This window comes from Theropithecus gelada, chromosome 3, assembly GCF_003255815.1.
Source record: "Theropithecus gelada isolate Dixy chromosome 3, Tgel_1.0, whole genome shotgun sequence".
Classification (NCBI taxonomy): Eukaryota; Metazoa; Chordata; class Mammalia; order Primates; family Cercopithecidae; genus Theropithecus; species Theropithecus gelada.
This window is the reverse complement of record NC_037670.1, coordinates 161,839,877-161,862,786: the sequence shown is the minus strand read 5'-3', so window position 1 is coordinate 161,862,786 and position 22,910 is coordinate 161,839,877. Positions and strand designations below refer to the sequence as shown.

Here is a 22,910-nt window from a genome sequence, read left to right as displayed (position 1 = left end):
TGCTGAGACATCTTTTTCTGTAAAGGGACTGGGCAAAATACTAATAAAAATGACAATGTGCATTCCGCCACACTTTATACAGGTGAAATCCGATGAAAACAAACAATGCTTTCTTCACACGGAAGTGGAATCACGAAAGGAAAATAGGTAACCTGAAGCCTGTGTATAGAAGAAAGGAACACAGCTTCCTTATTTAGTTATTTCATTTGAGAATTGTATGTGGTATGTGTATGAAGGGTTTGGGAAGGGGGATAAACTGTATGTGTGTAAGTGCATCTCTGATGCTGTTCCTTTTGAAAAGCTTGATTGACTGCTTGATTGAGTTTGTAGAGCCACCTCTTTGGTTCCAGCTAACTTCTCCAAGGGACATTTCTACAGGTAGCAGTCAATATAAGAGCCCCAAGTCCCTAAAAACTACTTGCCACAAGACAGTGCTTCTAGTTTGGGGGTTTAAGGATAGTTCTAAGTAAATACGTTGCTTAATAAATATTTGTCAAATTGAAATGAACGGATGTAACCTCAGAACTATGAAAAATGCGAGTCTCTTTTACAAGCAATTTGGGATGGACGCCATCAAATGATAAGCTGAGCAGTAAAAGTAGGTAAAAGGAACTAACCAAGGAGCAGGAAAAGCTGATAAGTGGCAGAAAATCTCGAAATTTACATTTTGAAAATGTTTGGGTGAATTTGTGTAATACGTCTTAATCCTTTTACACAATACTTTTATCTCATCTATATAATAAATATTTACCTATGCATTGCCTTAGCATCTTTCCTCAATTGAATGAAATGAAAATTCCAGAGAGATGCAAAGTCCAGCCTCCAAGTTTTACAAACCTCAGAGTTTGAGCTACATTGACGAATCCTCTAAATTCTTGGGTGTCAAAGGCATGTTACTGAATAGGTTGCTAAACGCGCCAAGGAAACCAAAAAAGGAAAGAGCTCTCCCTAAAGGTAAGTAGCACTTAATTGGGAACTTTCAGACGTCTGTCACTCTGTGACAATTGAGAAAAAGTACTTTGTACATTTTGTGCTTTGCAGGTGAGATGTGACTGACAGCTGGGTAACTGCCTCTGTGTATAGGGAGGGCTTTCGTGGGTGGAAGAAGAGGCTGGTTTGAAGAGAGTGCTTTTTCATCCTGAATATCATTAAAGGATTGTGGGGGGCCAAAACTGTAACCTAAAATGCCATCAATTGTCCCTTTAAAATATCCTATTTGGCAAAGTGGCTTTGCACTCATCTGAAGAATAGATCATGGGTGGAGTTTGGAAAAGAAATGTTGTGTTTGGTCTCTGCTAGAAACAAAACAAGGTACCATCTCATGGCCTCTTGGTTCAAATCCGTTTTCTTTCTTGCTCCGCGGGGAGAGACTGCCCCTGGAGTATTCTGCTTTTAATAAGCTTCCCAATCAGCTCTCGAGTGCAAAACGCTCTCCCTCCCTCGCCCAGCCTGCGTCCTCCTGGCCCGCTCCTCTCATCCCTCCCATTCTCCATTTCCCTTCCGTTCCCTCCCTGTCAGGGCGTAATTGAGTCAAAGGCAGGATCAGGTTCCCCGCCTTCCAGTCCAAAAATCCCGCCAAGAGAGCCCCAGAGCAGAGGAAAATCCAAAGTGGAGAGAGGGGAAGAAAGAGACCAGTGAGTCATCCGTGCAGAAGGCGGGGAGAGCAGCAGCAGACCAAGCAGGAGCTGCAGCGAGCCGGGTACCTGGACTCAGCCGTAGCAACCTCGCCCCTTGCAACAAAGGCAGACTGAGCGCCAGAGGGGACGTTTGCAACTCAAAGTAAGTGAGAGGAATGTGCGATTTCTCGGAGGGCTCTTCGATCGAGTTTGCCTTCACCTTGTGCCACTTTTCTGGGTACCAGCAGATGATGGTGGTAGGAGTGAGAGAGGCTGCCCGGTGTCTTTGCTGATAGGACTGCTTTCAAAACTGACTTGCTCCAGAGGCCAAGGGAGGCGTATTTTGGGGGTTTCAGGTTAGGTTAGTTAGGGTGTGCTTAGGTAAGTGAAAGGAAAGAAGTTTTTGTGATGTTAAGCGTGCATTTGGACCGTGTTCCAGCGGTGGGCTGGAGAGTGCATCTTTGCTTTTCGTAAAACCTGGAGCTTTAGTAGGTGTGTCTCTGGCTGGGTAGTTGGAGAGAAAGTACGGCAGCCTGAACAAGCAGCTCTCATTTTCCCAACCTCTCTCTGATTCTCTGATTGCCCCAGGGCCCGCCAGCCCATGACTCTTAGCTGGCATTTCTAGGTAAGCGCTGGGGGTTTGTTCCTCCCAGTGCTCGCTGACATGGAACCTCTCTCACAGCACTAGTGGCACCCGTCTTCCCACCTGACAGCCCAGGAATGGTTCCAGAAATGGTTAGATCCGAAGTTTAGAAGACACACCTGGAGTCCCGTCTCTCGTTTGAATGCAAATTTAAAGAACTTCCCTGTACATAGACCCATTCAACTTTTAATTTGACCCCCATAAATTTAGGACATATTTGTTACTAATTTACTAGATTTTTAGAGTTTCTGAGTTGTTGTTTCTAATAAGTTAAGAAAATATTTTTTGAGAGGAATATATTCAACTCCTTTCTTACTTAATAGATGTAAAGTGAAGCCTTCTCTCTCCTCTCCATACACACACACCCCCCTTCTCCATGACATAACACAACACACACACACAGGAACACATACACGCAATTTATATACACTCTAGTGTTAACTCACCCTTGTGTCTGTTAAGAGCTGCCTTGTAAGTCTGGGGACACATTTAGAAAATAGGAGGGGTAGGGGTCCTAAGAGGAGAGAACATTAAAGCTCCAGTCCTTCAACATTTCTCATGTTAAGAGTTATCAGGCATTTTGCTTTAGCAGCCTGAGAAAGGGGTGATGTGTGCATGTGCGTGTGTGTGTGTGTGTGTGTGTGTGTGTGTGTGCTGGAGAGAGGGGTATGGGAGGAGATTCAGGAATTACCAAAAAGAACTTTTGAACTAATAACATAATGAAGCAATTTTATGATCGTAGGCAAATGTGGAATTGATGAAACAGCAGGGCCCATGTTCGCCCCTTAATTATCTGGGAATGCGTTGATATGTAGGAATATTAACAGGTAATGACAATGAAACAAAACAGAAGTCTCCCAACGCAGAAAATAAAGCTGTGTTTTCCATCTTTGTTATGTTTCCTTTTAAGTAAATTATGCACTTTAAAGGCCAAGTCATTTAAAAAATATTGTCCAGTTAAATTCAGAGGAAATTTGAATTTCTTTGCTTCCTTTGGGACATGAGTTATTTCAGACTGGCAATATTTGTACTCTTTCATTGAAATTAGAAGGTGAGATTTTTAAAAATTGTATTATTTAAAAAAAGAACAACTCTAATACCATTCTTTTGTGCTTTAAGAAACTTGGGCCTTAAGTTCTCTAATTGTACTTTAAATGCATAGAAGGTGATCTTTTCTCTGCCACTGCTCACTGGTTCCCTTTAGGACATCTTTTTCTGCATTTAGTGAAAAGCCACTATAAGGAACTCCCACCTGAAGCCACATATAACAGCATTAGGTGCTGTGTTCCAGCTGTTTGCTTCTGGATGCAAATGCATTATGTTCTCAAAGCTAGAGCTTGAGATAAATAAAAGCCCTATTAAATATATGACTTTTTAATTATCTGACTTTAAATGAGATATTGTAGAGAATTAGAGTAATAAGGTATACCTAACTATACTTATAGTCTAATGTATTATATATAATTCTCTGTTTTTTAGACCTCTTTCCATGAGATCATGAGATTTGGAATAATAAACTTATTAATTTATTGATATTTTCCATGTGCCTTATTTTGGCTTCACTTATAGCAACACCTAACAAGATCTGCATTTTCATTGTTTTTTAAATTTCAGTCAAGTCAATGGCCTGGTTTAAAATTTCATAAAACCTAGTTGTTGAAAACAACAGAGAGAAATAAGATCCCCAGATAGTTGAATCATTTTTTTTAAAATAAAATCAATCTTAGATATCAAATATTTCAACTTCAAATATTTTATTTTTCCTTTGAAGATATTCTTGCTTTCTCACTTATATGACATTCTCACATGAATTCTGATCATCTTCCCATTGTGATGTGGTGTTTTAAATTACTATTCAAAACTTTCCCACAAAACTGAGTTTACCTGGCTCGTTGAAAATGGTGTGATAAATTAACAATAGATTGAAGGCCTGAAGTCTAAATTCGGAATAAAAATTCCAGTTCTCTAAACGATTATGCCTTTTAATATGGCAGCATAATGATATGGGGAGTTGTTCCTGACTTCTCTCCGGAAGGAGGTGTCCAGACTGAAACCACCCAATGTGATGAGTGCAAACGTCCTCCACACCTGAGTGCAACTCGGCCCAGTTTGAGATGTGCTTTTCTCTGGAGCATGAGGCTGAGTGGGAGCCCTCCAATGGCCTTTGTTCCATGGCTTTGCTAGTGATGTTGAGTTGGGCTTCTTCACAAGGGTGAGGAATGTTTTTTCCTCTGGCTTCTTTTCTAAATGAATAATCGAAGAGATTTTGTCTCCTTCTGGCACAAGGTCATGTCACTGCTGTGGGAGGGGAGGTAAAATGATACTCAGATATGAACCTTTTTTTTTTATGAGCTAGGCTTGCTTTTTTCCATCCAGAGTCAATTGGCTTAAGTGGAATTTGGGCCATGGCCTCATGGAAAGTTGTCTTTCCTTCTGATGTTTATGGACAATTCAAGTTTCCACCCACTGGGCAATTTTTCCATCCACTTCAAGCCAGTCTAGTGTGCGGCATAGTTTTCATGGTGTCATTAAAATATTTCTAGATTATAAAATATAACAAGCCTCTTTTTTTTTTTAATCTATTTTGGCATTTAGTAAATAAGAGATTAAAACAGTAGCTTAAAAGGGTAGCTATGCTGAAACATTATCAGAGGGTATTATAAACATGGTAATATTGTGGACTTAATTATGTAGATCACATTCACCACAAATCCCTATTTCTTCAGGGTAGACAAGGAATACAATGACTCCTTCATGTTTGAGATATTTTTAGAAATAAAATTTAATTCCTTTTTCTAGGCTTTATTTATTGAACCATTTTTTTTCATAGTGGTTTAGATAAAGTGATATCTCAAACAGAAAAAACATCATATCCAGTTTTCTAAAAATAGAATTCTTAGATTTTTTTTAACTTCACACATGGTGTAACAAAAAATCAATTTCTGTATATTAATCTTGAAAGAAGTGAGTCATAGTAACTGATAATTGGGCTCTTAATTCTAAGAATTGCTTTTAGCAAAAGCCAAAACATCATTTTAAAACACAAATAGCATTCTGGGTCTCTAACCCTTTGCTCCCTTTTCTTCCTGCTTTTATGTTGACCTATTTCTCCTCCTTTCTCTCATTTCTCTATTAATTCTGTTGCCACTATTTCCCACCCAACAGGTCCCAGAACGTCTTGCCCAATTCCCTCTTGCTATGATGGCATACATTTCTCTATGTACAGATGTACCAGGAATGTTTGTCCATATGTTGGCATTCTTGGAAACTTGGACCTTCCTAGCTGGTGTTTTCAACTTGGACCTTCCTAGCTGGTGTTTTCAATGCCCTCTCTACTGATTCAGTGGTATTTTCCCCTTTTCTTTTTTGACTCAAGACCCTGGCTAAGGGTCAGCCAACATTTTCATCGCTGCAATGTGTTGACCTCATTCTCTTCTCAGCTTCCCAGTATCAATGTAGCAGTGCAGCTAGAGTTACTCATCTCCATCACATCCTCTTGGGGTCCTACTCCAACAATACAATTTTTCTTGCTCCTATGGCCAGCCAGTTTAACAATATTTATTGTATGTATGTTGGATGCCTAATACTACATTGTGCTGGACAATGTAGCATGTTTAAGAAATAGAACATGGTGTCTGTCTCTATGGTTCGACAATATCTAATACTTTGTGTTTGGTAAGTGATGTGAACTTGTGAAATTCTTTATTAGAAATGTATTTAAAGGAGATCTCAATTAAAATCCATTATGCCGTCACCCATCTCTGGAAAAGATGCTTTAAAAGTCACAGGTTGCTAACCCCAACCTTTTATGATTATCTCATAACCTCGTTGATATGTTATTATCTTAATGTTTTCCTAATTTCTTTGGGCACTCCTTTTTTCACCTTTTGTTTTGCTTTTTTTTTTCCCTTGTCTTCCAAATGTGTACATTTATTTCCAAATATTTCAGTTCCCCGCCTTCCTCTCTCCTCTCCAAATGCTTCAGTATTGTCACAACTGTTCTTCGAGCTTTAACTCTTTCACAAGGAAAATTCTCAAATCTGAAGAGAATTGGAGGAAGATTCTCTCTAATGAGCTCTAGACTCACATTTTTAATATTTTTTCAATGAATACTGAAGGAAATCATTCGGGCACAATTCTATTTGGAGGAGGAGATTGAAGTAAAGGACTTCTTGTTATTTTATTTTTATCCCTACCAGATTTTTATGGATAGTGACCGCCGTACTCTATGGTAGGTGGTGTGATGAGGGACACAGGACAAATAAATATGTCTTCAAGCAGCTAATGATCTACTCAATATATTCGTAAGAATATTAAAACACTAATTACTACAACACAAGTTAGAATAAGATATGTACAACTGTTGCCCTAAGCAGTTCCAATGTCAAAGGGATCATATTTTTATGAGAAAAAGGAAAGGGGAGCTCACAAAAGGCTAAATGGTACCCAACATCTATTTCAAAAGCATTATGTCTGTTAATTCCTTTAATGCTGTTTATTCTGGAAGAGAAATTGAACTCCTAATTCCTTCGTGTTTTCATTTCACATTTGCCACATAACGTAGCAGAAACAAATTATTGGAAGTGACATCTTAAGAATTCAGACTGAGTTTTATTTAGAATCAATACAATTTTTAAGACATGGCACTCACTGTAGATGTCATTTTCAGGAAAATTTATACCAGACGAGAAGAGTGTCCTTTAATGAAAACATATACATGAAGGAAAAGAAGGCAAATCCTTGTACTTCAGCTGTAGAATTTGGATGAAATCTTGAGTCAGAAATTGAAGGCACCAAAGGTTTTCCAAGGCAAATGCCCCTCTAGGTGGAGCTGTATTTCTCCCCTTCTCTTTTCTTCAAAGTCTCCCCATCACCCCTTATAGTGACTTCAGCTCCTCCTTTTTCACCATTTGACACCAGCCCCACCCCATCCAACCTATGTACCCTATTAAGGCAGAGGCTGTCTCTCATTCTCTCAAGAACCCTATTATATTTAGCATAGAACCATTGAAGATGGCAAATGAACGAGAAAATAAATAGGCAGCTCTAAATGCCTTTCATTCTCTTTGCCCATGTTGTTCCACCCACCTTGACCGTCTGTGTTCTATGCCTAATCCCCTCGCCTTACCAAACAACCTGGTGCCTATTTCCTGTTTAAGCCCAAGCATTCCCATGCTCAACATTGAACCTCCAGAAACTTCTCCCACTCTCTTTCCTTCACTCTCTTCATTCCAAATGTCATATAGGCTTGCCAGTTCTCTAGAGTGTCTTCCTAATCATATTTCACCTTGATAATTTTAAACTTTTCATAGTTTCTGATTCAAGACTACCTCCAGAATGCAGAAAACTTTACTTACCACTTCTTTAACAAACCATGTTATTCAAAGTGACAAAGCTAGTCATTTGAAGCATTATTTTCATTATAACTTCTATGTAGCTATAAGGTCTTTTTCTCAGAATGTTTCACATTTATTTTTTCATCATATTTTTGTAACTCTACTCAGGTAGACTGAGTGGGATTTTTAAAAAATTGATACAGAAATGCAGGCTTAGAGAAGTTAAGGGGGCCACATTCAATGACATACAGACATGAAAACAAAAGTCTTAAAATTCCTGGTTTGAGTTTATTCCTCGGTAATATAATGCCATCTTTCTTAGGCTAATAAATTGATTTTATCTCCCATTTGTCTCTCATGTCAAACCCCAAGTCCAATGTATGTACAGTTAGAGGTCAAATAACCTACAGAAGCAGTTGCCTGTCTTCAATGTTTATCAGATTAACTAGGGTCATGTGTAGGTGCCAGCTGCCTGGAGCCCATCTTCAGTGGTTCTGATTTAAGAGGTGGATTTGAGAAAATTGCGGACACCACCTGATTTGTTATTGACTTCACTGAAGTTCCCTTAAGCGTAAACTGGACATATGACAGGGCATGTGGATACAGATGATACATTAGAAAAGGTAGCCTTGGCCAGGCGCAGTGGCTCACGCCTGTAATCCCAGCACTTTGGGAGGCCGAGGCGGGTGGATCACGGGGTCGGGAGATCAAGACCATCCTGGCTAACATGGTGAAACCCCGTCTCTACTAAAAAATACAAAAAAAATTAGATGGGCGTGGTGGCCTGTAGTCCCAGCTACTCGGGAGGCTGAGGCAGGAGAATGGCGTGAACCCGGGAGGCGGAGCTTGCAGTGAGTCAAGATCGCGCCATTGCACTCCAGCCTGGGCAACAGAGCGAGACTCCGTCTCAAAAAAAAAAAAAAAAAAAAAAGGAAACGGTAGCCTTGGTGGCTCAATATTTGAGCTGCAAGGTCCAAAATATTGAGGTATAAACCACTACACTTCTTAGTAGCTCTGTGACCACGAGCAAATATTGTGGTCTTCCTTATTTCAATGTTTTTATCTCTAACGTGGGAGCACATACTTACCTTCTAGGACTGACGTCTGAATAGTAATGGAGAAAATCAAGGTGAAGTACTGAACATACAGTCTGATTGCTGGGAGTGTTTGAGCAGGAAGGTGAAAATGATGATCATGGTGAAGCAGCACCAGATGCAAGTTCTCACTTCTTCCCCCTCCTGAATTGCTTTTCTTTCTCATGCCCACTTGGCATCTGCAACAAACATACAAGCAAAATCCTAGGCGGAATTCCATGCTTCTTGAAAGATCTCGCACCTCCACATGCTCATACCATTTTCTTCCTTCTTTCTAATTGCAGATTGAAAATCCTTTCTTCTGGAAGGAAACATATGGAGCATGGAGCATGTGATCATGCTCAAGGCCTGGGGGTTGGGCAGGCAAAATCTCCAATACAGACTCTTTGACCTTATGCTTTCCCATAAGGTCTAGGAGAGCATTTTGCATATAGGAGACTCCCAATCCAAGAGACAGGCACCTTATTGCTGACCTTAGTGATGCTCATAACCACATTCTCTCTGACCCCTGCTGATAGAGGCTTCAGTCTAGAGAAGGAGTTAAGGTTTGGAGTCAGGAACCAGCATCTCACCACAGTCCACCTGCTGTTTGGTATGGGCTGTTGAATGTGTTACTGAATCTCCTGGAATCTTAGGTTTTTTAGCTGTAAGTGAGAAATGATGATGATGTCACTTGTTTTGCCAACCTCATAGGTTGGTGGTTAAGGTCAATGGTCACGATGTAACGTCTGTAAGCTCCAAATTGTTATACTGAACATGAACTGAACTTAATAAAGTCAGTGGGGCAAGTTCTGCCTTTCTGGTTCCCCAGTCCTGCTGTTGTCATTGGCATTTTCTCAGGACACCCAGAGATTGCCTCAGATGCCTGAAGGTAAGTTCGACTGACAAAGTGAGGAGGAGGTAAGATGTGTGACAGGAATGAAGAAAAAGAAATGAGTCATACTAAAGAAAAAAAAGCAAGAAGACATCTTAAATGAGGCTAAACTGAAACAGGCATGCTTTCTTTTACTTCAGATCATGTTATAGTTCCTTCTGGAGTGTCTTAAAAGCTACATGTCACTTTTTTTGAATTGGTTATTCTCACTAAATATAAGCTTTAGTAATTGGCTAGCAGCAGTTCATTTACATGATTGCTGGATAATTGTGCTTCTCAAACTTTCATGTGCTTACCAGTCACCCAGGGTTCTTGCCAAAATTCAGTAGGTCTCCAGTGAAATCTCAGAGTCTGCTTTTCTACCAAGTTCCCAGGTGACTGCAGTGCTGCTGGCTTGGCGACCTCTCTTTGAGTAGCAAGCCACAACAGTTTAATTCAACAAACTTGAGGGAATAGGAGACAAATCAGAACTCTCCAGTCATGATGTCCATAGCTTAATAAAAATGATCAGGATCATTGTCAGTAATGCTTCTTGCTATATGCAAAATCTTCTCAAACTTACATCTTTGACCAAATAATATTTACAATGTATGATTATTTATGAAAGAAAATTGCGGACACCACCTGATTTGCTATTGACTTCACTGAAGTTCCCTTAAGCGTAAAAAGACCCTGGCCAGATGTTGCACTTGGGCCTCCTTCCCAGTGCTTCTGCTGTGGTCTTTCTCCGAGAGGGTGTCAGTGATCCAAATGTTGCCTTCTTCATTTGCTTTAAAAGCTAATGAAAAGTGTTTAGAAAACTTCATTCTTAATATGAAAAAGATATATGTGATATGTTGACTTAGTGTTAGAGTCTTCCCTTCTTTCACATTTTAACTCCTATAACTGCATTAGACTCTTTCCTTCCATACCATAATGGAACTAGACCAGGAATCATCCATCTTTGTGACTTCCTTGAAGACATTGGGCTGCCCAGAGAAAGAACCAGGGCTTTTTGCTTCAGAGTCCAGATTTAATTAATAAGGAGCATATTGGGGTAACAGTCTTAGGTAACGGAGAAAATCTTCACTGAGGCTAAAACAAATAGAAGCTATCTTAGTCTGTTTTCTGTTGCTATAAAGGAATACCTGAGGCTGGGTTACATATAAAGAAAAAAGGTTTAGTTGGCTTATGATTCTGCTGGCTGAAAGTTTCCAAATTGGGCATCTAGTGAAGGCCTCAGATGGCATCCACTCAGGTAGAAGGTGAATGGGAGCAGACATCACACAGAAAGAGTGGAAGCAAGAAAGACAGGAAGGTACCAGACTCTTTTTTTAACAATCAGCTCCCAGGGGAACTAAGAGTGGGAACTCACTCACCCACCCTCCCAAACCCCACCAGGGAGGGCATTAATCTACTCATGAGGGAATCCACTCCCATGACCCAAACTCCTCCCATCTGGCATCACCTCCAACATTGGGAAGTCAAATTTCCTCATAAGGTTTGGTGGGGACACACATCCAAACTTTAGCAGAAACCACACAAAACTTGAGAACAGTGTTTTCATAACGGCTTTCCTATTTGATGTGAATATGGCTTTTTTCAAGACATAGCCATGGCATCATTGTACCCAGCAGCAGAATCATCTCTAAGGTTTTAACATATGGTGACCCTCATTTGTGAGCTTACGAACATCAGATCGTTGACTTAAAAAGCGTATCTTGCATCTTGAAAGAACCTGATTTCAAGGGTCAAGTCAACTCCTCAAAAAATATTTATTACAAAAACAAATTGCCCTCTCTGTGCAATGTATTTCTTTAGATACGTTTCAAGGGATTCAAATGAGCAAGCCTGAAGCTGCTAGAGGAGAGAAACGGGTAGTTTATTAGGCTACTTTTAACACGTGTCTATGCTTATATCTTGAAACAATAAAATAAAGCCCTTCTTCCCCTTATCTTTTCTTATTTACAATATACATTTCATTATTGAATAATGCCTCTGGGAATATGCAGAATCTCAAATATAGCTCAATGTAGGTCAAATGTGTGAAAAGTTTGATTAATCCCATGTGAAAAATAATGAAAGTTTTTTTTTCCATTATGAGGTTGCTTATTAGGAAATCACAAATGTACCTGAAGAAACACATTATTTTTCCCATTCTACAAAAATACGTGTTCGTGGTACAAGATATTCAAATTTTATAAAAAAGCAAACTTACTTATAATTCTTAAAATAGTCTCCACTGTTAGCACCCTGATACACCTTTACAGTTTTTCTGATGTAACTTTTAAAAATAGATGCATAATTGGGTGTCCTGCTTTTTAACAGTGTTATTGATGCATGCGATATATCTTAACAGCTATGCACATGTTAACATGTGCACTTGATTCTACCAAATGAACCAATTAAGATGGAAATTCAATTTATTTAGCTTGATATGGGTAAATTAGAATCATAAAAAATGCTAAGTAAATTAATGTTATGAACGCTCATAAAAGAGCCAGCACTGGAAAAATGCAAACAAACAAACATCTCATAAAGCAAACAAACAAATGCAAATCTTTGTCCCTGCAAAGGATGTGCTGTTTAGATGGGAACAAATAATCCTGGGGAACTTAGTGTGTACCAATTAAAGGTCAAGCTGAGTACACATTGTCTTTCTTTCTTACCCTAAAGGACCCTTCCGTATATCCAAGGGTAAAAGTCTCCCCAGGGAAGACACAGCTGCCTGGTCCCACCCAGGTTGGATCCAACCTCTTAGCTCCTCTCAAGAGCCTGAGAAACTTGTGAGTTGCTGTGGGGCCCAAGGGAGTGGGCCTGATGCACTGCAGGTGGGTAAACTGCAAGATCAGCAAACCTCTTTGATGCGTTGTCGCTCCAGGGCTTGGCATCCTTCAGGGAGTTATTTGCTCTGTTATTATTTGGAATGACTAGTGAACAATTGGCTTGAGTTTAAAGTGAGTCAGATCAAATTTGGGTTTGACCACCACATTCCCGATCGCAGAGGAGGAGTGAAAGTCAAATGCGTTTAGTATCTGTGCCAGTATTGGGATTCCCACCAACTTTGGCCTGAAGTGATTTTTTAGCCTTTTTAAATTGCTGCTTTTGTCTGATGGTTAGGGAATTACAGTTGGCCTTCTGATACGTGATATCTGGGGATTTGAAGATGTGCTTCAAGGCTGTCATAAGTGAATTTGGTTTGGAGAAGCAGATTAGAAGCAATTCAGCACGAGTAAGTGGGTAGATGTGGATTTCTACCAATTTCTCTCTAAACAGACAGATCCACTTTTCTTAAAAGCAGGCTGACTCTGTGGGTTTCTAGTGTCTTATCCAGTGACATTCCTTCACAAGATGTTAAATGGAAGCCCTTTATATCAAAGGCAGCAAGACCAATAAGACAAAAGAAACAGCATTGGACTTGAACTGAGGCTTTAGAGAAAACATCCAAGAATTCCATTGATAGAAGCCCTGTACCTGAGGAGAGGAACTGCAGACCTCACAGAAAATTCTATCAGATAGCATTGAGGCTTCTGCCACTAAAAAGGAAGTATTAAGCATGCCATAGGGCCCTTATAGCCCATCTGGCTGTCATGGTGTATCCTATGGAGATTCCTGTAGGGTGAATTTGCCTTCTTTGTTTTCCACATCTGCTCGGCTCCAGGTGCATCTTGCCATAAAAGTCCCATGAAATCCCTCCAGCTCTGTGGAGCAAACCTGGTCCTCTTCTTGTTCTTCTCAGAGGGAGTGTTTCAAGACAAAGTGGTATCTGCTGTTCTAATGAAGAGTTCCTTCCCAAAACAGGGCCTGAAGAATCTTGGGTGCAGAGTCTGGAGTTAGACAGTCTGGTCCGTGAAGCCAACTCTTCCATAAACCTTTCTACCCTCTAACACATTGTTTTCATTCATGCATTCATGTCCTCCCCACCTTTAGTGGCAGATCATGAAAGCAGGAGACTGAAATGTGCTTTTTGTGGGCTAGAGCACATCAGGGTTCCTTCAGCCAGGGCTTTGCTGCACACACGCCTTCTAGATTTGGGGGCTGGTTTTCTGCCTTGATTGCTATTTGCTGTAATGTGTGATGTTCAACATTCTGTTTCAGTTCAGAAAAAGTTTAGGTTTGGTATTTCTCTCCTTCTCCTTCTCCTTCTCCTTCTCCTTCTTCTCCTTCTCCTTCTCCTTCTCCTCCTCCTTCTCCTCCTCCTCCTCCTCCTCCTCCTCCTTCTCCTCCTTCTTCTTCATTTTTTTTTGAGACAGCGTCTTGCTGTGTTGCCCAGGCTGGAGTGCAGTGGTGTGATCTCAGCTCACTACAACCTCCACCTCCTGGGTTCAAGCAATTCTCTTGCCTCAGTCTCCCACAGAGCTGGGATTACAGGTGCATGTTACCACACCTGACTAATTTTTGTCTTTTTAGTAGAGATGGAGTTTCACCATGTTGGCCAGGCTGGTCTCAAACTCCTGAGCTTGGGTGATCCACCTTCCTCAGCCTCCCAAAGTGCTGGGATTATAGGTATGAGCCACCGCACCCGACCGACTAGCATTGTTTTCATTTGGAGGTTTCCATAAGAAGCTACTTCAATTGCTAATCTTGCATCCCTGTCTTTTATATTTAAAGGAAGTCACTATATTAATTTTGAGTTTCACTGGCTATGTTTCTTGTTGCTGAACCCCATTGTTTGTTCCTACGATTGTGTCTAAGTCCTTCACTTTACCACTTCCTGAATATGCATTGAGTATGGATATTCCTGAAAATGATTGAGTACCCACTATATGCCAGTTGCATATAGTACTCAATCCATGCTTATTGTTGCATAGAATTGTAGTAACCTTTTACTAGTTTCTATTCCTCTCTGTCCTATGTCTGGACCTCCAGAAACTCTGGCAAGAATTAATATTAACTGGCTGGCCTAGTGCAAAATTGTGACATGAGTAATCATTTTCTTTGGCATCTCCAGCTTTTTTCTTCTGCTCTGTCCTTTGTACTTAGAGGATGGTTCCATCATCAGTGCTCAGGTACCTGGAGCCAAGCTTCTGCTGTTGTCTGAAGGAATACCTTGTCCTCTACCTTCACCCTGGACAGTGGCGTCCCTAACTTCCCTTGCTGTGTTCTGAGGACCCATGGCAATAAGTCAAAATCAAGACCTGCCAGCACCTCTAAGACGTTGTTCATAGGAACTACTAAGAGCAAGGAGACTTGCTCCCTTATCACCAGCTAGTTCTAGAAGCTGAAGACCTTGCTTTCTGTTCTTATTATTTCTCATCATTTTAAATTTCTGAGCACAATTCACCAGCATTAATAGTACTGTCATAATAGCTACTACTTATTGAGTGCTTTCTTTTTTTTTTTTTTTTTTTTTTTTGTGAGACGGAGTCTCGCTCTGTCGCCCAGGCTGGAGTGCAGTGGCCGGATCTCAGCTCACTGCAAGCTCCGCCTCCCGGGTTCCCGCCATTCTCCTGCCTCAGCCTCCCGAGTAGCTGGGACTACAGGCGCCCACAACCGCGCCCGGCTAATTTTTTTGTATTTTTAGTAGAGACGAGGTTTCACCGTGGTCTCGATCTCCTGACCTTGTGATCCGCCCGCCTCGGCCTCCCAAAGTGCTGGGATTACAGGCGTGAGCCACCGCGCCCGGCCTTATTGAGTGCTTTCTATACAGTGGGTAGTTCAATACTAGAACTTTACGTTCAGTGCTGGGTTAAATGCTCCCAACAGCCCTATGGGGTAAAGGCTATTTTTCTTCCTAAATGAGGGAACCGTGTCTCAGAAATAACTTGTTCAAGATCAAAAGCTAGTAAAAAATAAAACTGAGGGTGTAGTGCAAATATTTCTAACCACAAAATTCTTAAATGTCATACTCTTCTACCTCCATTCCCCTATTCAATGTCAAGGGTCCAGGGAGTACTTGAAGATATTTTGGTTCACGATTCCTTTCTTCTCTCTAGCCAGTATCCAGGAATAGTTCTTCACACTATGTCATTTATTTCTACCTCCTTGTAATCAAGAGATTACCGTGTTTTGGATAAAGAATGCTGCCATTAGATTGCCCTCCTTGATTGCATATGATTGTTTCATTCCCATTGTTTTCTCAAATACCAGTTTGCCTGGCATGGTGTTTCAACATGCCTGCATTGAGGAAAGGGACCGCTGGGAGTACAAGCAGGAGGGTGTCTAGGAGCTGCTCAGTCTGCTTCTCCAGCCTGCTATCACCTGACTAAATTGTTTGTTGGATTGCTGTGTTCTATCCTGGGGGGAGGCCACAATGCCGGGTTTGTTTGTGTTGAGAGTCTCTGGCTTTGATTAGCAGCTAGCTCCAGTGCAGCTGAACATACAATAGGGACCAAAGGATGGGAAAAAAAAATCCTGCTACAGTTTCCCATTGGAAAGCATTCACTGTCAAGCTTGGACATCCAACAGTGGGACACAGATGAACAGAGGCTGGGAAAGGTTAGGTGATGGATTCTCCATGCCCTGCAGCCTGTTGTGTGTGATAGGTCATTCCTTTACATGAGCGTTAAGCCTCTATTTCTCTAAAATGTCTTTTATGATTCAGGTTTGAGACTGGTATTGATGTAGTTTGACAAAGGGCAAAACCTAGAAAGCTGCAAAGCATGAAGGAATCCCAGGATTACAACAGCTAGGGCAAAAGCAGTGAAAATGATGCATCTATCTTAAAGGGCTAGTCACACAGTCAAATTTATAAAAAGGTCTTTAATCTGGCAGCATGGAAGAAGTTAAAATAACTATGACTATAATTCTACAGCTGAAACAGGGAAGTAAGACTTTTTATTTTGTAATATAGTTAGTGATTTCCTTTACCGAACTGATAACATAATTTATATTTTTTCTCACTGAATTAAACATTAAATCTACTGCAGGTACCCATACCCACCATCCAGTAGCTGAATAACAAGGTGTCTACCTGAAGTCAAGAGTCTCTCATATATCCTTAGAGGGCTACTTCAGTTGTCCAGGATTTTTAATCAATAGAATATCTGTCTGAGACACTGGGCATGTTCCAACAAGACGCTGTCCATGATCCTGGCCTGTAGGCATCTTAGTTGCATCCTCATAAACGGGACAAAGCAGACTTAGAGCTAGAAAATCGAATATGAAATGAAATGATAAAAGAGTGGTTCGGTGGGTTTTTTTTTCAGAGAAGGAAGACATTCCAGTCTGGAGCAGAAAAGGGTGGCTGCATGTAAAGGATAGGATTTTCTTTTCTTTTTCTTTTAGAGATGGGATCTCACTATATTGCCCAGGCTGGTCTTAAACTCGTGGCTTCAAGCGAGCCTCCTGCTGTCGCATCCCAAAGTTCTGGGAAAGGGTAGGATTTTCAAAGGCAGAGTTGCATTGTGTATGGCAGAAAGTCATGAGGAAAGCATCTCCGGTAATGCATGAAGAAAGAGGGAAGCCAAAGAGATGATCCAAGGCAAGACCTCAGAGGTAGAAAACAGAAGGGCCTGATTTGTGTAGAGAGTGAGTGGCCAAGAGTGGAAGCGAGGGTTAGAAAAAAAAAAAGGAATGATAGCAAGACCCTTCAAGTGGAAGCTAACCTGCCTGAATTATGTCAAGTTAGATGGTAAGGAATCACTGAAGGTTCTCCACAACAGAGAAGAAAAGAATTGGTAAAAGTAAGGCATAAAAAGATTATTTTAAAAGAAGTAACAGATCAGAGGTGGAGAGAATCAGTTACATTTTAAAAAGTAGTGCTTTGTATACCACCCCCACTCCACCCCTTGATCCTTTCACATTCTGGAAATCCTGTGCATACTTCAATGTTTTGCTTAAATACCGTCACCTCCGTGAAAATTTTACCTTTATTCCCCTAGTTAAAATGATTACTTACCCCTTTCTCTGTTTCACAACTTTCTATGGTTTTCCTTTTATAGTCATTCATTCATTCATTCATTCATTCATTCATTCATTCATTCACTTAAAAATATGCAATGAACACAATGAGCTGGGCTCTATGTTAAGTATCAGGAATACAGAAATGAATACTTCACAGTCCTTGTTTTTGAATCGGACATCTAACTGGGGGGAGCAGGCAGGCACAGGAACAGCTAATCAGTGCAATTTCAGTGCAATGAACTAGATATGCACATATGAAAGCCCATTGGAGAGACATTTTAGTCAGCTGAGGGTGGATTCAGGGGAGGCTTCCAGGAGGTAGTGTCTCCTGACTTGTGTTTAAATATTGAAAAATATAAGGAAGAAAGTGTGAGTTCTGGTAGAGGCAACGGTGTGGATGCTTACTCATTCTTATCTTGTAACAGTTACCTTAAATGACTATCTCTCCCCACTTCACTATAGATCTCTTAGCCAATACTTTATACAATAACAAATGAATGAATAAATAAGTGAATTGCTGATGCCTTGGTGTAAGTAGGTAGTTAAGACGGATTCTTTCTGGACACACCATGAGGTGAAATAAAGGCTATCTGTAGTCTAGACATTACAATGGGAGGTGAGTACATGAAGGGTGAGTAAAAAATGAGATGTTGAAATTGATCAATTTGGGAGAATTCTAGTGCCATTGATAGAAAGGGGAAATCTAGACAAGAGCTGATTTGGGGCAAGAGCATGTTGCAAGCCTAAAGGAATTGTGGAGAGACAGGATTATCCTAAGAACCGAGCATGAACTAGGTGCAGGTTTCTGAGGTCTCTCTGAACTGTGGACACCCACGATGCCTGGGAGGCCTTTTAATGAGAAGTAGCCTCAGGCTTGTAGCACTTGGTAATTGGTGACTGGGTTCCCGTCTAAGCTGTAATTTCTAGTCTCATTACTGCACCTTCCTCCTCCTGAGCATTCACAGCATACTTTCACGAGAAAATGTGGTAAGACCATATTAACCATTTAATTTTCTGAGAAAAGTTTTTTATTACTTTGCTTCTTACTTTAAATGTTCCTTGGATGCATCAGCTTTCAAGAAAACTCTATAATCACGTCTAGACATTTCACATGCACTGGAATGGTTTGAGGCCATGTCTTCCAAAAGAGGCCAACTGGCTGAGGAGAGGCTTCTGTAATTTCAGTAACTGCATTTTAGATTTGCACTGATTCACCCATGCAGAGATGCCAGCTCTTTTCTTGAAACTGCTCATTTTCCTGTACTCAAATGAATGACCTTCTGCCAATCATGCATGGAGTCATTATTTCTGCAGCCAGTGGAAAAGGTAGTTACTCATGGAACTCAACCCCAGGGTGACAGTGAAAGCCAGATTGTTATGGCTTGGTAAATATTGATTAAAATATGTGGAGAAAAACAAAATGCTGAACTTTTATCAGAGGTAGAAACAGTCTCTTATGCTCCTTGTTGAAAGGGCCACTGTGCTGGGTGTTTTGTGATGGTGATGTTGCTTCTTGCTGTCCATAGTCAGCACCTCCTCCTCCTCCACATGCCCCGCTGGGATATGAAGACACTCCCTTCCTTTTCTGTATTTTCTTTATCTCACTCCAGGGATCCTTCTTCCTAGGGAGGGCAGAATCAGTGGTAAATGGATCATTTTCAGTTTTCTTCCTTTAAAATTATTTTTTCAGCTTTACTAAAAGAAAAGAACGCTCAGGAAGTAAATATTGTCTGGCTTCCAATCCCCAATTTAATTATCAGTCAGAAGAGGCAGGAAATGTCCTAGGGACAGAGATCAGACAAGATCTTTTCTAAGAAAGCCATTTAACACAGGGCATATTATACTTAATGTTGTTCCAGATTCAGATTTAGTCAGCAATTCCTGGTTCAGATAATCTGGGGCCTGGGAGGGTAAAATCTTGCAATTTCACTGAAGCTTTGCCTTATCTGTTTCCTTTGACCAATCAGGAAGCTTCTACAGGATGAGCCTATTACAGTACAATTAAAACTCTTCTATCTGCAGATGACCCAATTGATATTTCATACTCTGTTTCATACTCTGAAACAATTCATACTCTGTTTTGGCCTTCCATTAACAGCTAACATCCATGTAATATTTTATTATTGACAAATTGCCTTCCTAGATCTCATCTCATTTTATCCCCCAAACAATTCTATGAGATCCATTTTAGTATTATTACCCTCTCCATAGATGAGAAGAAGGAGGTTTCCAGAATGGAGAATTCTCCAAGATTTCTTCAAAAAGGGAGCGTGACAGTTGCCTCACTGACCTTACAGGATCTTTGGAGGGAATTATCATAACCTGTGAAAGTATTTTGCAAAAAAATTTTTTTAAAAGTTGGCATTTTGTTATTTTCTGTGTATACATTATTTGGCTTAAAACATCAGCATACACAATCATAGAACATTGTCTCTTAAAGAACAGTTTACCTGTTCTTTAGAATCTCATGGGGCTGTGGTCTCAAAGTGTCCCATACTTTATCTATGAATCAGAATTTTTAGGTGAGGGCTTAGGAAGGTTAATTTTTATTTCTATTTTTTATTGTTTTTTTTAGAGACAGGGTCTCACTGTGTTGCCCAGGCTGGAATGCAGTTGCTATTCACAGGCATAATCATTGCACACTACAGCTTGAGCCCAGGAGTTCACTCCTGGGCTCAGGCGATCCTTCTTTCTCCACCTCCCAAGTAGCTGAGACTATAGGCGGGCACCACATTGCCCAGCTTAACAATGTTAATTTTTAGCAAGGCCACAGGACTACTTTCAGACACACTAAAGTTTGAGAACCATTTTGTGTGTGTGTAATACATTTGGCATATATCTATTGAAAATACGACCTACTATGGCACTAGAAGTCTTCCAGAATTTGTTGGACTATAATAGATTCTATGTTCTAGACCAGCCTCTACAACTGGCTAATTTTGTATTAAGTCACCTGAATTTTTCAGGCTTGTATTTCTTCATTTGTAAAACAAATGACCTACACTAAAATATCTCTAAGATTCCACTAATTTCTTTGATTCAGTGTCTGTGCTCTTCCTAGATTATGATCTGTGGATTCTCTTCTCTCCCCATGGAATACTCTTCTGATTGTGTTTAAGTTGGTGGCTCTGCAGCATCAGCTTTACCTAAAAACTCATTAGACATGCAAATTCTCAACTAGTAACCCTAACTCTGAGGGTAGGTCCAGCAATCTGGCGCTTTAATAAGCCCTCATGATGATTCTAATACATGATCAAATTTGAAACCATTGAGATAATCCTGATTAGTAAATTCAAGCATATAACTACACCATTATAACATTTTGTTTTCTTAAACTTAGGCTATGGCTATGACTATCTACAGCTGTCTGTCTCACAGGGAAAGACATTAAGAAAGCAAAATCCCTCTTTATTTTTAATATATGACTTCCAAGGGTAAAAACTCAACTTTCCATGTTTTGAAAGTAGCTTCTCTCATACATTAAGGCATTCAGACATCATTGGAAAGTTTGGCAAAGAAATGAAGTTTTAAATTACTGACAGTCTTCACTTTACCATAGTAAAATTAATTCACACCAGTCCCCCAACAGCATAATTTATTAGTATATTAACTAAAAGTATATAAAATACTTAAATTGCATAAATACAAATTTCACTGTTAGCTGCTCAATCTACAAATCACCACATACATAGCAAATTTGCTTTATAATTAGTGACCCATCACATCCCTTCTTTCATAGTCTGTCTGTAATTGGTCACCATGAATCTGTTATTCGCTTTAGGCACAGGCAGCAAACCATGTACTTTTGTTGCCTCCTTGTCTCACAATGATAAATTCACAAGACGGTTTTCAAAAATTGGTAATCCAAAGAAGAAATTGGCCAACAAAGATGAAAGTGCAGGCAAGAAAATAGGAATAATTTAACACTGGAAGTGAAACTCAAATCAAACATAAGTGGAGTTACAGAAGTAACTGAAGGTGGGAACATTGATGCTGCTGCCACTGGAGAGACTCTCCACGTGCGGCCAAAGGCACTTAGGAAAGGCAAATTAATAGCTATAAATACGGAAATTGGATATGACTAAGAGGATGAAACTGTCCTGAGGGAATTGATGCTGACAGTAACTCACTTCAGTGGATTCTTGGATTTATTTTATGACACTGAAAGAGTGAAGAATAAAACGTTGGAAGCTAATCCAAATGTAGAAAGGTGTATGATGATTTGCCAAGGCACGGAAAAATGCTTATTCTGCATTGTAATGTGTACTATGAGAAAAGAAAAGCAAGCTGTTCTAATGACTCTTGATAAATATTTTACAAAACCAAACATTTTACATCTCAATATTTCTAATGTTTTATGTGGCAGTATACTAAATAAATATCAATTTTACTATATTTTAATTTTTCTATACATTTATGAATACAGAGTTTTTAATGATAGGTCCTAGAAAAACATAATTTTCCTATTGATAGTTAAGGTTGATCTTAAAACAAGGTGAGTTTTATGGTCGTAAACTACTATGCATAGCAGGAACTGCCTGAATATCTTAAGTTTCAAATATAAACACTATGAAGCAAGTGTATTACTCCAGAACTCATATGTGACTCCTAAAAAATAACTGTATGAGCCGATATGTTTTATATTTTTAAAATGGGCTATAGGTGTCACCAATTGAAAACCTCCATCCATTGCTTCCCTCAATTAAATATTTATTGAATGCCCACATGTTATTCTTCTAAGCCCTGATAGCACAGGAGTAAACACCTATTAGGTATCTGCTTTCATTCTCAATTAAGGAAAAGCAAATAAGTAGAAAAAATTTCAGCAAGTAGTAAGGAAGAAAATAAAAGAGGATAATGAGATAGAAAATGACTGTATGTATGAGGGAAGGAGGGGTGGTTTAGGAAGGAGAGTGCCAGGGAAGGCCTCTAAGCTTCAACCAAACACGTTTCTGTTCATGGGCTGAGATAAAATAACTGTTTCAGTGATTAAGTCCAAAGTTCTTACTTTATAACTTGTTGTACAATGTATTTTTGAAAATTAAATAGTTAAATATTTAATCAATATTAAACACTTTTTAAATTTTTAATTATCCTAGTCACATATGGCCTATTTTAAGTAAAACAAATTTTATTTTATTTTTTTTTTTTATTTATTTTTTTGTTTGTTTGTTTTTTTTTAATTTATTTATTATTATTATACTGTAAGTTGTAGGGTACATGTGCATAACGTGGAGGTTTGTTACATATGTATACTTGTGCCTTGTTGGTGTGCTGCACCCATCAACTCGTCATTTACATCAGGTATAACTCCCAATGCAATCCCTCCCCCCGCCCCCCTCCCCATGATAGGCCCCGGTGTGTGATGTTCCCCTTCCCGAGTCCAAGTGATCTCATTGTTCAGTTCCCACCTATGAGTGAGAACATGCGGTGTTTGGTTTTCTGTTCTTGTGATAGTTTGCTAAGAATGATGGATTCCAGCTGCATCCATGTCCCTACAAAGGACACAAACTCATCCTTTTT

The 22,910-nt window shown here is 39.8% G+C and overlaps 1 protein-coding gene across 3 annotated transcripts in view; it reads left to right on the top strand.

Annotated features, from left to right (window-relative positions):
* Positions 1–1,223: 1,223 nt before the first annotated feature.
* PTN (pleiotrophin) overlaps positions 1,224–22,910 on the top strand; it is a 121,886-nt gene continuing 100,199 nt past the window's right edge. For 2 of the 3 annotated variants that reach the window (XM_025380288.1, XM_025380286.1), the window contains exon 1: positions 1,224–1,779. Coding sequence is in view for 1 of the 3 variants with exons in the window: in XM_025380287.1 (XP_025236072.1) it covers positions 5,971–5,972 (2 nt within the window). In the remaining 2 variants the exon portion in view is untranslated. Of the gene's footprint in view, positions 1,780–5,968; positions 5,973–22,910 lie in introns of all 3 variants that reach the window. The other variant, XM_025380287.1, reaches the window with a different exon arrangement.